Consider the following 16,581-nt stretch of genomic DNA (forward strand, 5'->3'; position numbering starts at 1 on the left):
TTCAGTTTGGAGCAAGAGCAGCCAGAAAGATGCCTTTAAAAACATGTATAGCTGCCCCAGAACTTCTTCCTCAAAAGAAAGGAAGCATCTAGTATGTTCCTTCTAACTCATGACTTAATCCATAACTCAGTCCAGGGAGGGAGGGACTGTCTTCCCTCTGTTTAAGATGAAGAAATAGGCACAGAGGGCTAAATAAGAGCTGGTGAGTGGTACAGTGACTCAAATCCAGGGCTTTCCCTACTAAGTAAATTTTGGGCCACAGCCTGATGCAAGATGGAAAGAGCAAAGAAAACAAAAGACACAGCAGAGAGGACACAAAAGCACCTGCCCCTGCTTGCGTGGTATACATCTTACAGTGCTTTCAGCACCACTAGCAAAGACTTTTACATCTATCAAGACATTCTGCTGGCTTAAGTACAGCCAGACTCTTGGAAGACACAGTAGAGTGAAAGGCTCAATGGACAGGGTGTCAGGAGACACTATTCTCACCCTAGGCCTGTCACAAAGTAATTGCAGGATCTCTCTATCTCAGTTTTCTTATTTGTACAAGGGGGTCACAATGACCCCCTTTCTTTCCAGCTTTTAATAATAAATGATTCTATTTCTCCACTGTATGGCTCTTCATGGTAGAATTTCTGGAACTCTGTCACCTAACGCCATTCTATCATTAACTGAATAAAGCCATATGCAATTTTTTCTCCTAACTATGCTCTTTTATATGACAAGAGATGAAAGCTGGTGGGTGAATATGTTTGTAAGTCCTGTGTGGAACTTTAAACTAACAAGCTAAAACAGTGTTTCTCAAACTTTGCCACTGAGATGAATGGCTTGGCTGGAGGCACTGGAGAAGGTGGTGTAGACATAGTCTACAGTTTTGTTCACAGGAAGCAGGGCACAACCCATTCAAATCTTCCAGTAAAATTATGTTCAGAAGGTCCACCAAATTGAGTTACCAGTTCTGCACACCTTCTGGTCAACTACTGCATTATTTCTGGATGAGAAGCAAAGCGTAAAATGATCAGTTGAGCAAAGACAACTTTTCTTTTGAAATGGACATTAGCTATTTCACGGAATCATTTTTGAAATGGACCATCACTTTTTTCCTGTAATGTGATTTTCTATAATATCTCAACCATGATACACCTAAAGAAATTCACATTATTACAGTCTGGGTAGATCATCTGAGAAAGTAATCTATATCTTTTAATGTCTAGTGACAAATCTCAATGGTCAGATGCACAGGTCAGGGACCATGTCTATTCTGTTCACTGTTATATACTAAGGTGTTTAACATGCTGTTGGAGAATGAATGTGCAAACATTAGGCCTCAGGCTATCTGTTAGAGCACAAAATGCCTGAAATTCATCATAGAAGTACAGAGAAAGGTCAACAGTTAAGAGACTTTGTATTATACACAATTGATGTGTTGTTTAAAAGTTGTGTAGTAATCCTAGTAAATAAGATCTTTTCTACTTTTTAAATGAGAACCTCCTCAGCAAAACAGCATTCCTGAATTTATCAGTTTTTTAATTAAAAAAAAAATTATTTATTTGTTTATATTTTTGGCTGTGCTGGATCTGTGTTGCTATATAGGCTTTTCTCTAGTTGCAGCAAGCAGGTAGGGGCTACTCTTTCCTGCAGTGGGCAGGCTTCTCTAGTTGCAGAGCACAGGCTCCAGGTGCACAGGCTTCAGTAACTGTGGCGCGTGGGCTCAGTAGCTGCAGCTTCCGGGACCTAGAGCACAGGCTCAATAGTTGTGGCATGTGGGCTTAGTTGCTCCGAGGCATGTGGGGTCTTCCCCGAGCAGGGATCAAATCTGTGTATCTTGCATTGGCAGGCAAATTCTTTACCACTGAGCCACCCCGGAAGCCCTAGTTTTCTAAATTCGAACTTTTCTTCTCTCCGCTTCCCCAGTTTAACTGAGATATAATTCACATACAACATCAGAACAGTATACAGAGTGCTGACGTGCGACACACATGTTGTAAAGTCATGACCACCAGAGCTTAGCTCCCACATCCAGCACCAACCTGGATTTTCTTGTTTCAGATTTTTTTAAAAAGTCCAGCTGTATATTTTAAGGGCTCTTAAGTCTTATCAGACTTTTACTTTAATAAAACCATGCTTTTCCTTTAAGATGTCTAAACACACACTCACCCTGTGATGCCAGATGTAACGTAGTCTTTCCCTAAGTAGTTATAACCGTGGCGGACGAGGTCCTCACACACATCCTTCACTTTACTGCCTCCAAACGCGGTGCCGTAGTGGAATCTGCCATCTAACACGCCGGCCTTGCCTGCCAACAGCTCGATTAGCTTTCCCACCTGCGTGATGTGAACAGATTTAAGTAACACCTTCCTGTGGTGCAGGAATTCTGTTGGTTTATTTAGCTCTGGCCTTCCTTCCCCCCAAAGATTATGAGACTATTACTCTTAATAAGAGTGACAAATTAAGAGCAGCAAATATTTACCCTCTCTTACTGTGACCTAAGCTTTATGCCTCCAAAACCCCAATGGGATAGATACTATTATCTCCCTCTGTTAGCCCACGAGGAAACTGAAGAACAAGGGGTTAAGCGACTTTGAAGTCCCAAGGCTGGTCAGTGGTGGAGCCAGGCTGACCAATGACAACCACGGAGAGGGAGATGCATTAGGTTTGATATGACGGAATCTTTTGCTGGGGAGTAATTTCGTCACTCAGAAGACTGCCATTGAAGAACAGCCCAGGCCTCTCTGCCTCCCCTTGTTAGATCAGCCCACCTGGTCAGGAACCTATTTTTGCTCAAAGGGCCCTTTCTGAAAATCAGTTTCAGGGTCCCGTCTCCTCCAACTGCCTTGCCCTCTTCCTTAAAAGCAGCATCTCTGAAAAACGGACTGACCGTCATTCGAGATGGGAAGCCATGAGGGTTCATGATGATGTCCGGACAGATGCCAGAGTCACAGAATGGCATGTCTTCCTGAGGGACGATCAAGCCGCAGACACCTGGGGGAGAGAAGATTTCGAGCCGCGTACAGCCAGTCGGCAGGAAGGAAGAGCACAGAACTGAACCGGGATCTCCTCATTGCCATTTCTATCTCCGGTGCTCTCAAACCTTCTCCGTGGTCTCTATCAGGAGTTAACAAAAGCAATTTCCAACCGCCCTGCTAGACAAATGGTTCGAAACAACTGTCCCGGCGGGAAGGCCCTGCAGCCTGCGGACTGGCCTGTTGGCACAACACACAGCGTGCCGTCGGCTGCCAGGCCAGCCTCTCCAGCCATGGAGAGGGGAGAGCAGTCCTGGCCCCGTCAGGAGCCCTGAAGCTGCAGGTCAGCAGCGGCCTCGCTCTGCGTCACCAGCACCTGATGTGCCATACCCAGGTCCCAGGAATGTGAGTTCTCTGACCACCAAACACAGAGAGCTGACTGAGCGAGGGGTGTGTTTAAATTGTGGTTTTAAAACCTGGGACAAGGAGTACTTGTGCGTGGCCGATGTGCTGACGGGTCTACCCACTGGCTGCTGAGCCCTTGGCTTGGGGGGCCGGTTTCTGCCCCGGCTCCCCTGGCTTTCTCTAAGCTGCCCTAAGGAACTGTAATTCCTATAGTTGACAGCGCATCAGAAAGGGACCTCAGATTTAAGTGTGAAGTTGAACAAGGAAATTAAATGCCAGATTATTCTTGGAAGAAAAGGCTAGATTTAGACATGAAATTCTAAGCATGAAAACAAAACAAAACCCCACCAACTCTCTGCACTCTACTGATAGTCTCTTAAATTGGTTGTACTTTATTACTCCCTAAATATTATTCTAACCTGTAGAGTTAAAAATCTAACTTATAAAATCTTACCACTTAAATAATTTTAAATTCCTCTGACTTCTTTGTTGATAGGAGGAATACAAGAGTACAGTTTAGATTGCTAACCACAATCTACAAAATTCAGAATTAGAAAGCTAGTGTACAATGGCATTGGGGCAAGAAAAAATGCTTTAATATTTCAAAATATGAAATTTATTTTCCTTTGTACCTGAAGCTATCAACCATCTGTATCTATTAAAAAGAAACTGTCCTCAAAGAAACATTTCTTTCCTCAGTTTGGTTTCTACATAATTACTCAAACTATTTCAAAAGAGACTTTTTTTTGGTGACGTGTTATAAGCACCAAGACCTGAAATCTAAAGAAAAAGAGCACCATTTATCTATTGGACATCAGTTATCAATACTCAGATTTCCAGTCACTGCCAACAATAATGGTAATTAGGTTTATGAAGCTGAATTCTAGAGCATGTAGGTACTTTACTTGGCTTTTTGGTTGAAGCTGTATTGTTTATCATAAAGAACATATGCTTTCCTACATCAAGCATAGAAACAGTCAGTTCACTTGACTGCAAATTCAGCTACAATGTGTTAGAATTTAAATCAAGCAGAGTCTGTAACTCTTTTCTTCTCTCCAAAAATCCATCTTGTCTACACTGAAATTATCCAACAAAACACTGGGGCTACTGGGAAGTCTACTCTGAAAGAGATCAAATTGTAAATCTAGGTGCAACCGACAACAACATTGTTTAGCAGTGAACAAAATGTTAAAAACAGCAATTCCTGCAGAGGCCAGTCCCAGGATGTGCTTGGGTGAGAATGTCACTTTGGCTGGTGAGGAGGTGAAGGGCTCGGCTACATCCCTTAAAAACAAAACCGAAGAAAAGCTTCAGCACCCCCTTCTGCAGCAGTTCACAGGGGGATGCTGGCGTCGGCTCTAGGGGAAGCTGCCTGTTCGCCCGGTAGGAGAAGGTGGGAGTGAGGAGCAGGAGGTGCAGGAACCCCGGGCGGAAGCTGGACACACTCAGATTGGTGGAGGGTAAAGAAAGACATGATTTGCATTCTGTATTCCCAGTCTTAGTGGACACATTTCATCAAGCAAATTTAACTTCATTTTGTGATTAAAACGAAAGCAGTGCTCCCTCCCCTGAAATCTGAATCTCCAACAACTCTGCTTGAGATCTGATTAATATTTGGTAGAGAGCTTCCTTTCCTGGGAAATTATTTTCTTACCAGCCCTTTTCTGACATTGCAATTTAAAAAAGTATTGGTTATGTAAGTCACTTACAGATTTTTTTTTTTTCATTCCGTAATAGGAACTGCTGGGGCCACATCTGAATCAAGGGGCACCTGTAAGCCAAAAATTAAATCTTCGCTAACTTAAAATTACTTTAGGCTCTGAAAACCCTTTTATATGCCAAGATGGTTCCCATAGCAGACAGGCCTGTGTTGTTTGTTTTGTGTGAAAGTGAATGATAAAAGATCCATGAAATCGACACAGAAAGCCAGAACAGCAGAAAGAACTGAGGGCTCTCCATCATTGCGGCTTCTACCCTCTGCTGACTTGCGGAACAATGCGTGCTACACATCCAACTGCAGATCCAACACAGCTGTGCATTTCATTAGATGAAGAGCACTAGTGACACAAGTAAATAATTAACTTATTCTGGTCCGCTGACTGTGCTTATGAGACCAGTCATAGCTGACAGATTTTAATACAAGTTAACACAAAGAAACCATAATGAGCTTAGGAGTTAAAACAAAATATTTAGACAGAATTTGATGATCTCGAATCTCAAATGAGACAGATGATTTTTTTAAACTTTGTATTTTACTGAATTCATTAGGCAGTGGGGGACAGAGTTCTCTATCTTAGAACCAGACTTTTCTTTTTTTTTTTTTTAAAGGTATTTCTGTTTCAGAATTATTCAAATCTTTAATCAAAGCAGGAAGGTTTTTTTTTTTCCCTCTTATTTTTCAAATGAAAAATTAAAACTTTGGCTTCTCCAGGAACAGAGGCATAAAAATCTCCTCTGATATTTACAACTCTTTAAAGTTACTCTCCTTTAATGCTAGTTTAAAAATGTAAATGATATGCAGTACGCTTCAGTGTGTTAACACTCTCCTGGATCCTTGAAAAGAGGATGGACTACAAATAAACCATATCTAATGGAAGCTGTTGTGAAACAATTACTGATTCATACCTTAAATGCTTACGCAGCATTTCAGATTTTAAAATAAAATTTCATCCCCTGGCTCATGCCAGTGTCTCAACCCCATTGTTTATAGCACAACTAACTGCCTGGCAGTGAAATACAAATACACTACTTTAACAGGCCTGGAACACTTAACACACTCACAAGGGCCAAGTGGGAATTAGACCACAGATGACACTACAGAACTTTTAACAGATGGAAACAGACAAGAGGGAGAAACTGGAACACAGAAAGTTAGAGCAGAAAAAGTCTACAGATACCCAGTCAATAAAATATTATTCCGTCACCATCCATCTTAACATCAAGTTGTAAAGGTGAAGAACTTAGGGAGTCTCAAGAAGCTACAAGTCCGACTGCCAAGCCACACGGCAAAGGCAAGTCTGGGGACCCGCTGTCACGGCTCTCTGTGTCACGGTCCAGATAGTGGAGGCTCTTACACGAATTTGTTATTTCTATTTCTGTGCCTTGCAGAACACCACATAAATCATTTTAAGAACAGGTTTACCCAACAAAATTCCAGTTAATCTGACAAATCACTCTTAGAAAGTATTTCTAATTATAAACAGCAACTGAGTTGTTCAAAAGTCATTTGTGGATTAAAAAAAACTAGTCTTAATGTAATGGATCCATTTCAATCCAAACGGGGGTGGTGGCAGGGGGGAAAGAAGAGGTAAGAAAGTAAGAAAAAAGATATGGAAAAAATACTAAAGCATTACATTACCACACAGAGACAGAAAAGCAAGTAACAGCTGGCTCAAGACAAAAACTGAAATAGCATCTTTAACTTGCTATTTTTGGTGTGACTTTAACGTGCCGAGAAACAGCTAGCAAAGGGTTTTTCTCTTGTTGACAGCCTGGTCTCCCCTTAAGATCACATTCTGCTTCACTTTTTAATTTTTAAAAATTTTATGCAGCAAGTCTACCTTCTAAATATAAATACTTTCGGATTAAATTTACCACTTTCAGGTTGCTACATATTTTTACTCTTTCTTTTCTGAGAGAAAAAGAGAGAATCATTTTCCTCTATTAACAGGCTGTGTGACAAGTGCTGTGATAGAGGTGGGAATATGAAGAGGTTCAAGACTTGGGTCCACTTCAGAGCTGCCCCGAGCAGAGCAGCCCAACTGAATGCTGACCACGAAAACACCTGGACCGGCTCAGCTCACCACGTTCTAATGCTCTAAGTGATGCAGAGCCGGTCCTGCCGAAATAACACCAATCAGAGTCTACGCTGCCAACTTTTACTCTCTGTGGGTACTGGTTAGACAAGGTTATTTATTCTGCACAGTTTCATACTCTGAGCACTAAGCGAAGGTGAAATGATGCTGCCATGCTTCTCTATTGGTCACAGCACAGGAAGAGGCTTGGTGTTTGGGGAAGGTGTGATCACTGCCAAGCCCAGTATTAATGAGGTTCAGACATGGGGGCAGGGGGAGTGCCATCTATAAAAGGTTCATCACCCCTTGGACGCTGAGACCTGTGGAGGGCGGGGCATCGAGGAAGCAGGAGATCTTACTTTGTCTCTGTGCTATTCAACCCGTATTATTACCTGCGGGGTAAAGCACTGCGTTCCAGGCAGCCTCAGTTGTTTGGTCTTTGGAATGGGAATAATTAGCATCTATCTCAGGAGGAAATTGTATTACAAAAACAGATGAGCTAATGTCTGAGAGGTACTTTCAGGTCCTCAGAGAAAGGCGGCAGCTAAACACAAGGAATTATTATTATATAAGAAACCTAATTACTCTCAGCAGGAAGCAAACTAGCAAGGCAAAGAAGACCAACTTAATGAATGGATGGAAGGGGCAGATGCAGTGGCACTAACTGTGGCTTAAGAGGCTGAAAGGCAGCTCCCTCCACTGGGCCGTGCAGATCATTTCACGCGATCAGGACAGTGTCTCGTAATAACTTAGGACTTCACAGGACCTGGGCTGCGGATTTCCAGGGCAGAGTAGCTTACTGCTGATGAATATGGTGCTAAATGGGGCCGAAGAAGCAGCAGGAATGCTTTCAAGTTCAAACTGTTCGTGTTCAATAAGAAGTGTTTCTACTTTGAACAAACTCATCTCGATAAGCCTTTACATATTCAGAAATGTAAATCTCTAAGTCGAAATGGGAAGGCTAACACAGGTGGTTACTCCTTTCTTCCTTTCCCCCTTTCCAGTTATTGAATTAACCTTCTTTTATTCTCCACACCACCACCTTAAATAATCCCGAGGGGGAGGGGAGGAGGAAAAAAAACTGTTGAATCATATTAGCTTTGTTCTGTTGTTGAATCGCTTCCAGATCTATCACATCACTTGCCATATCCCGGTTGACATAATTTTAATTCGGCTCTTCCTTACATGTTAACAGATAAATAATGCATAAGAAAACTTGATTAGCTTTCTTATTAAAACATCACTCTCAATGAGAGGAGGCGCTAGAAGACAATACAGTTTTTACACAGCTTTCCCATGAGCAGTTGAATGGTTTGATGTGATAAATTTGCATAGTCTGAAGCACACAAAGGGCTGATTAATTGAAACCCTTACAATGCTTCTGGAAGCAGCTATTGTAAAACAATAACCATAGGAACTTTACAAAATACACATGGCTGAATGTGTCGAGAGCTTAATAAAATGTGTTGAGGCTACACTATTTGGAAACAGAATTGGAGATTTTTATTCTGGGCCATAAAACACTAAAAACCCTAATTTCAAAGCTTTACTTGGATATTTACTAAAAGGTCAGAGGGTTACTGGCTAGCTAGCGAAGACCAAAATTTGTTCTTCAAAAAGCAAATTAAATAAAATCTTCCTGAGGTGTCTATGTGGACAAAAATCACCTTGATTTCAAAGGTTAAAGAGTTGCCAGGATTTCTTTTTGGAAGGAAACTCTGAAGGACTGTCTGGTGTCGTATACCTTATCTTGGGGCTCACGCTGTTAACTCCATCAGCCCCCTTCTCCCCTCCCACTGGAGTCTTTCATTCAAAAGGATCAAGCAAAGTAGGGAGCCAAAGACATCCAGACTTTGAAGCTTCAGACTAGCAGAGAGGATTTTAGACGGTTTCAAGTGTTACATGAGTACAAGGTATTATTATTATTACTCTAAGTCAAAGCCTTTTCATTCTCTCAATTTTAGAAAACATAAGATAGAAAACTGAAATGACAAGTGAAGGTCTGAAAAAAGCAAAGCTTTTGCCCAGCCTTGCTTAACAAACTTTTTCTCTTGGATTTTTTGCCACAAGCAAATTTAACATTTTTTTTACTTTCCACTGCCTCTTCATGCTTACTGTATACGGATTCTTTAATGTGTTGGGAAATCAGGGGAGACTTTCTTTTCTTCTAATAGACATTCAGTTAAAATCTAATAAATTAATTTAGCAGGTTGCTGAATAATTTTTATTAATGCAAAATGGAGACAAGTGACCTTATCATGGAACTTCTGTTGAACAAGAGAGGGTCAAAGATGAATCTTCCAAACAATGTTATCCATAAATGTGTAATCCCTATGAACCAAAGATAGATAAGCTGAATCAGCCTGTGGAAAAAAACTGCATTTTGATAAGACTGTATTTCTATTTTAAAACAAAGGTTGACTTCACTCCACTTAAACTGGCTGTTTGAGGATTTAGGGGGCGATGCTGAGGAGGGTATGCCATTATCTCAGATTTGCAGTTATTAAAAAGCTTCTGTTTGCCAGGACAAACACTCTTGCTCAAATACAGTTTTTCCTCTCCTTTGGAATACTGTTTGGTGTTGCTGCCGATTCTGTGATCTCCAGGACCTTTGTTGGAGGTGCTAATCCTTTTTCACATGAGAGACTGAGAAATGTTCTCTGAGAGAAGTGATATATTGCTTTTTTCCCCCTACATCAAAGGAGTCCACTTTTTCCTCCCTCATTGTGAATGGCAGCAGAAGTCAGAGGAAATCTGGAAATATAATAATTTGGTTTCCTGAGGACTGAAATGAAATTTAACTTGGGAATTCCTTAGGCTGACAGGTAATTTCTGTTAAAGGATTAAACAATAAAACAAGCAAACAAAAACCCAACTGAGCAGGAAATCTGCTCACCCTTCTAATAAATGCACTGACCATCATAGAAAGCAAGGCTCAAGATACAAGTGTTTGCCCTTGATGAACCTTGTTCATATAGAACCTATGCCAAATTTGAAGAGGCTTATACACATTATTTTGACTTTAATAAAAACTCTAGTTCCAAACATGACTCCAACCAGCACTCTATGTGAATGCCCCTTCCTACCTTTGTGTGCTGTGCTTAGTCGCTCAGTCATGTCCAACTCACTGAGACCCTATGGACTGAAGCTCGCCAGGCTCCTCTGTCCACGGGGATTCTCCAGACAAGAATACCGGAGTGGGTTGCCATGCCCCCCTCCACGGCATCTTCCCAACCCAGGGATCGGACCCAGGTCTCCCGCATTGCAGGCAGATCCTTTATCATCTGAGCCACCAGGAAGCCCCTTCCTGTCTTTAACTCTTATCTATAAATTTGATCAAGGAAGAATGTGAAGAGAAAACACGAAGAACATTCCAGACCCATGTCTGCTCTACTTTCCCCTGTGGAGCATCATTATGCATCTATTATACAGGTCATAGCTTCACTATGAAGTACCTGGATGTTGAGAACACTTGGGAAAGGAGATCAAGACTTTGGGGTTCTAATATTTTCCCACCACCACCAGAATTTAAAATTAAAGTAAGCTTTCCTTCCTTCATAAACAAACATACAACAAATTCATAACTTTGCTGTACAGGTTATTACTAACTCATCTCACCTTCCCCAATAGTTTGCATATTACTAAAAGGATGAACTGTTCTAGAGATCTCTGACCAAGGGCCAGTTCCTTTGAGGGGGAGCTCATTCACTATGCATTTACTGATGAGATGCACAATGAACCTCACAAAGACCCACAGGATGATGTACTTCATTAAAAGTCTTTGAATTTCCCATTGGAAAACTCTATTGGAATTCCCTTATCTAAAAAGTGTGTTGTGTATTTTAGGGGGAGAATAGACACATGTATATGTATGGCCCAGTCCCTTTGCTGTCCACCTGACACTATTACAGCATTGTTAGTCAGCTATACTCCAATACAAAGTAAAAAGTTTAAAAAGTAAACAGAAAGAGTGTTGTGAGTGAATCCTGGCTGCTTCACGTTAATTCCCTCTTCCTTATGGAATCCTTTCTCTCTCCTCCACGCTTGGCTCTCTCTACTTGGTCCTCCTCTGTTGTCCAGGTCACAGGAAGTGCTGCTGCTGACTGGGTCTGCCACATTTTAAACAGCTACTGATCAAATACTTTCACTTCTCCAGCCGGCCTTCTCTGTCCAATCAATTGCATTCAAGCTTTGCTTATCACAGAGCACCGATGTTGAACCCAGCTAGTTAGAACTGATTTTTCTGTCCCAGTTCACCCACGTACTGTGGCCTCTTCGACCTTCTTCTTGAGCTTTTATAACACAGAGCTTGTAACTACCACTGTTTAGCTACCTCTTTAGCTGTGTTTCTTTTAGCTACTAATTATCCCACCACCTTTGAAGTGATCAGGCTGGAGCGGGATAGACACTCATGTTCTGTAAAACTAAATTTTCAAGTCTGTTCGAGAGGATATTTTCAGAGGCATTAGGTACAGAAATGCCATCTACACAGTGTGTGTATACAAAAAAGACTTCCTAATTCCTAATAACAACTTTGTCAAGGTAAACTTTCACCAAAAGACAAAAATCAGGCCACTTGCAGGGTCACATTGCTTTTTAAACACCAAGACTAACAAATTTAATGCTCTAAATGGAGGGGGTGAGAGAGGTGGGCATAAAGATGACCTACGTCAAAACAATCTTTACTTTTTCTCATAGAGAACACACTTGTGTCAGCTTGCAGGAGAGGCTACCAAAAAAAAAACTTCCAAAAAAAGTCTACATTTCAAGAGTAAAAGCTTAGTTCAACTAACAGTTCTCTTATGCTGGTATGCATCTAGACCAGTACAGAAAGAAATCATTGTAGGAGACACCACATCACAACACTATGAAATTCTGGTCGGCTCACTTCATGACAGCCGCAACAGCATAACGGACATTGTGGACTATTCTCCATTTCACTCACAGTTTATTCTCTCAGGCCTCATCCAGCTCCTCTCTGGGCCCCACGCTGAGGGCTGCGTGGCTTGCAAGGCTCCACGCAGATGCCACCAGCTGTGCCCACTGCACATGAATATTCAAGTCAGCTCCCTCCAGCCCTGTCCAGGTCACTACCCTCAAGGGCCCTCCTGGCTCTAACCACCACATCGAGCCAGACAAACCAGGAGAGTGGACAAAGGAGAGGGACAAAGAGAGTGGACAAAGCAAACATAAAATCTTCTTTGTCTTCTACATAGGCTAACTCTTGACAGATTTAGAAATTTTAACCAAACACTGTCTTCTGGCTAGGCTACTGGGCCAATGAGTTTTACAATGAGTTGATTTTAGATAGACAGGAATACCTGGTAACATAGCTCTATGTCTGAAGTATATCTTAATATGGGGGATCGTCAGGCATTTCGGGAATGAGGTATGTGAGGATAGTATTTCCTTTGGACTGGTAGCTGAGAAGTGCTATGTAAAGCTGCTTGTCCAGGATGAAAGGGAATTTTGCATCTCCTCAAGGAAATACTAGAATTAATATTTAAATAGGTAATATTAAATATAATATTAAGAAAAATTAGAATTCTGTCTCAGGAAAAGGCTTCGTCTGCTTCAAGGGAAAATTCCAGGGAATATAGCAACCTTGGCTTCCCAGGTGTGGTGGTGGTGGTGGCGGTTTAGTCGCCGAGTTGTGTCAGAACCTGTGACCTCACACACTGTGGCCGACTGACCAGGCTTTTCTCTCCGTGGGACTTCCCAGGCAAGACTACCGGAGTGGGTTGCCATTTCCTCCTCCAGGGGATCTTCCTGTCCCAGGGATCGAACTCACAGCTCCTGCATCGCAGGCGGATTCTTTACCACTGTGCCACCTGGGAAGCTGAGGCTTCCCTCGTAGCTCAGCAGGTAAAAGACTGAGCACACACACACACATGGCAACCTTGGGGACAGAGTGGTAATGGGATACCAAGAGAGGACACCTTACCTGGCACAGAATGGGCAATGCACTTGGAATCAGAAATCTGGATCTGAACTGACTCTGCCAGCACTAAGCTGTAGGAGGCAAGCCACTCACGACTCTGACCCTCAATTTCCTGATCTGGATAGTAGGAACAATGATACCAACTAGAACTGTAAAGGTTAAAGGATGGAATATAGATGAAAATGCTCATAAACTATTAATCACAAAAGGTAAGACACTAGACGTTTGCATGCAGGTGACTCCCAAATTTTATCTCTAGTACCAACCTCCCCCCGGAGCACCAGACTCTATCCAAGTGTCTACTCAACCTTTTCACTTGGGAGTCTAATGTGCATCTCAGACTGGAGAACCAAACTCAACTCCTGCTGCTGCTGCTAAGTTGCTTCAGTCGTGTTCGACTCTGTGCGACCCCATGGATGGCAGCCTACCAGGCTCCTCTGTCCATGGGGTTTTCCAGGCAAGAGTACTGGAGTGGGGTGCCATTGCCTCATCCGAACTCAACTCCTGCCCCGGCCTAACTCCAAAAAACTGTTCCTTCCTGGTCCTCCTCTTCTTGATAGACCACCTTGCCAGCGGCTCAGGCTACAGACCTCACCCTCAGTTCCTGTCTTTTCCATCTCCAGCATCTCAGCCATCAGCAAGTCCTGCTGGCTCTAATTCCAGAGCACACCCAGAATGCATCACTTCTCTCCTGTTCACTTCTGCCCTTGTCCAAGTCACCGTCCCCTCCTGCCTGGACCACTGCCACCACCTCTGGGCTTCTCTGCCTGCTCCCCTCCAGTCTACTCTCCATGAGGAACCCAGGGTGATTTCTTAAAATGGTAATTCCATCTTGTCACTCCTTTGCTTACAGTCGCTACCCAACAGGCCTGCTGGTTCCCAGTATATTTAGAATGAAGTCCAAATCCCTTTCTTTTGGCCACATGACCCTGTACGCTGTGCCCCATCCTTTTTCTCTCACTACCTCAAACTGTGTTCCTGCTCAGGCACATGTCTGGCCAGACTGCCCTTGTGTGTCTTCTCTGATTGTACCAAGCTCACTCACGCCTCAGGGCTGGTGAACTTAACTCTCCCAGACCCTTGCGTCCCTGGCTTCTTTTCATCCTCGAGGTCTCAGTTCAAGTCTGCTTTCTCCAAGAGGCCGACCTTAACCATCATCCACAGGGCAGTCCCCTCTTCCTGAAAACCAGTCACTTTTGCATTAGTCTTCCTGTGTCACACTGATCACTACCTTAAATTATTCTGTTTGTATTTTTGTTTACTTTTTTTCTGTTTTCTTCCCCAAGAAAACATAAATCCCAGGAAAGCAGAGACTCTGTCAGTATTTACCACTGTTATTTCTAATATTGAGAACCGGGCCTGGTACATAGTGAGAGCTTGAGAAATGGATCGATTAATAATATAAGCACTTGAGATGATCCTCCATTATATCAAGTTCAATGAGACACAAAGTTGCTTTGTGATCGGTGCCATCCTTTACCAGGCTTAAAACCAGTCACTATGGCTTCCTGCCTCTTCTTGGCTCTATTCCTGTAGGTCAACAGGTTTTCACTCTTTACTGCTGCTCCCCATTTTTTCTTTCACAGGAAAAACAAAATCTTCATCACAGCCCTCCAAGTCCAAACCACACCTAGCCTGTCTCCCTTTCCTGCCCAGCCTGCGACAGCAGACCTTCCAGTGGTCACCTCTCCTGACTGTGGCCATGGACCAGGCACTGCCTGCTTCACACACATCATTCTGTTTAATCCCGGTAACAACTCCTAGGAAACCGTCTCTATTTCAAAGGGATAAAACTGGTCACTTGGTGCTCAGGACCTTTATCTCTTTACTATACTTTTTCTCAACCTGAAGGCTTTCTTTAAATGCTGAACAGAGGTAACCTCGATGAAAAGGGGAAAGTGTGCATTCAGTAAGCCCACAGGGCAGGGCAGGGGTACTGGGTGTACATTACAGGAAAGTGCACTCAGGTTCCATAAAAGAGAACCGTAGCCTCAGAAAGCTGCAAGAGGCTCCCTTCACAGGTCACAGGCAAAGAGGAACAGCATCTGTAAAAAATAATCTAAAAGAAATTCTTATTCTAGGGAAGATGGATTTGGACCAGACTTCTTAAAAAGTGTTTTCAAATGCTGAGTTTTATCCCTATCTACAACAAACTCACAACTTCCCTATCACGAATGGTCTTCACCATTTAGTTTAGTATGAACTGTATGCAATCCATCGTATTCATCTTTTTGCCAATTACTCAGGGACACTAGCCAAGGGCTGAGTTTCCTCGCTACCTCCCAAAGAGCCAACATGATTTTGAGCCCACGGCAGGAATTTAAATATGACCAAATAGATTTCTCTGGGCTGTCAAGGCAGATTTTTATTGAAGCTCAGGGTGCATCTCTGGGTGGGTATGTGCATTTAGCTATTTTGGTTGAAAAGCTTTAGCGGGCTTCTGTGGTCAGTTAGGGAGAAGGCAATGGCACCCCACTCCAGTACTTTTGCCTAGAAAATCCCATGCACGGAGGAGCCTGGTGGGCTGCAGTCCATGGGGTCGCTAGAGTCGGAAACAACTGAGCGATTTCACTTTCACTTTTCACTTTCAAGCACTGGAGAAGGAAATAGCAATCCACTCCAGTGTTCTTGCCTGGAGAATCCCAGAGATGGGGAAGCCTGGTGGGCTGCCGTCCATTGGGTCGCACAGAGTCGGACACGACTGAAGTGACTTAGCAGCAGCAGTGGTCAGTTAGGGCTGCGGAGCTATGAGTCCAGGGTGATGAAAACCCTGGTACCAGTCTGGATAAAAATGGGACATTTCATTTCTGATATTTACTGGGACAAATAAGTTACATTAATTTGCAGAGGGAAGATTTTGGCTTGTTATATTTGTATGTTTGTGATACTTTATTTAATAAACTATTCCACAGACACATTGAACAGATACTGTATAATATGTAAAGTGTTGTGCAGGATGCTGGGTGGGGGTAGTTAAATAAATCAGTAGGGCATGTTTTCCATCCTCAATAAATCTAAAATATACTTGTTAGCCCAACAAAGTGTTCTGATGTTTAACAATATATACAAGTGGTTTAATAAAACCATGATTATTTTTGAATCTTTACGATTTTACTATAAATGAAAAAAACTTGAAAAAATAGGTTTCTGCCATTGTTGTGTCTCTGGTTTCAGAAGGGGGACATTCACAGAAAGGATAAAAATGTCAGACTTTAGTTATAATAATGATCCAGGAAAAAGATATGCTCTTCTCAGATAAGAGTTGCCAAACTGTGATGAATACCTTTCTGATAATCACTAGCATTTATGTCATCATTCTGATTATATGAACTTGAAACCTTTTTTAAGTTAGTTTTCAATCTTAGAAATGCTTACATCAGCCAACAAAAACAAGGCACCTTGGAGGCAAGGCTCTGATTAGCAGATAAAAGGTGTTCTAAAAACTCTTCTCATCTTTTACTAAAATAACTTTAATTTC

The 16,581-nt window shown here is 42.4% G+C and overlaps 1 protein-coding gene across 4 annotated transcripts in view; it reads right to left on the reverse strand.

The window, feature by feature from the left end:
* The window catches only part of POLR3B (RNA polymerase III subunit B), a 117,842-nt gene that overhangs the window by 10,413 nt on the left and 90,848 nt on the right, over positions 1-16,581 (reverse strand). For 2 of the 4 annotated variants that reach the window (XM_006069580.4, XM_044941399.2), the window contains 2 exons: positions 2,879-2,982; positions 2,158-2,324 (listed from right to left, as the gene is read on the reverse strand). In XM_006069580.4, coding sequence (XP_006069642.1) covers positions 2,158-2,324; positions 2,879-2,982 — 271 coding nt within the window. The other 2 variants (XM_044941401.2, XM_044941400.2) reach the window with 2 other exon arrangements.

Source organism: Bubalus bubalis, chromosome 4 (genome assembly GCF_019923935.1).
Source record: "Bubalus bubalis isolate 160015118507 breed Murrah chromosome 4, NDDB_SH_1, whole genome shotgun sequence".
Classification (NCBI taxonomy): Eukaryota; Metazoa; Chordata; class Mammalia; order Artiodactyla; family Bovidae; genus Bubalus; species Bubalus bubalis.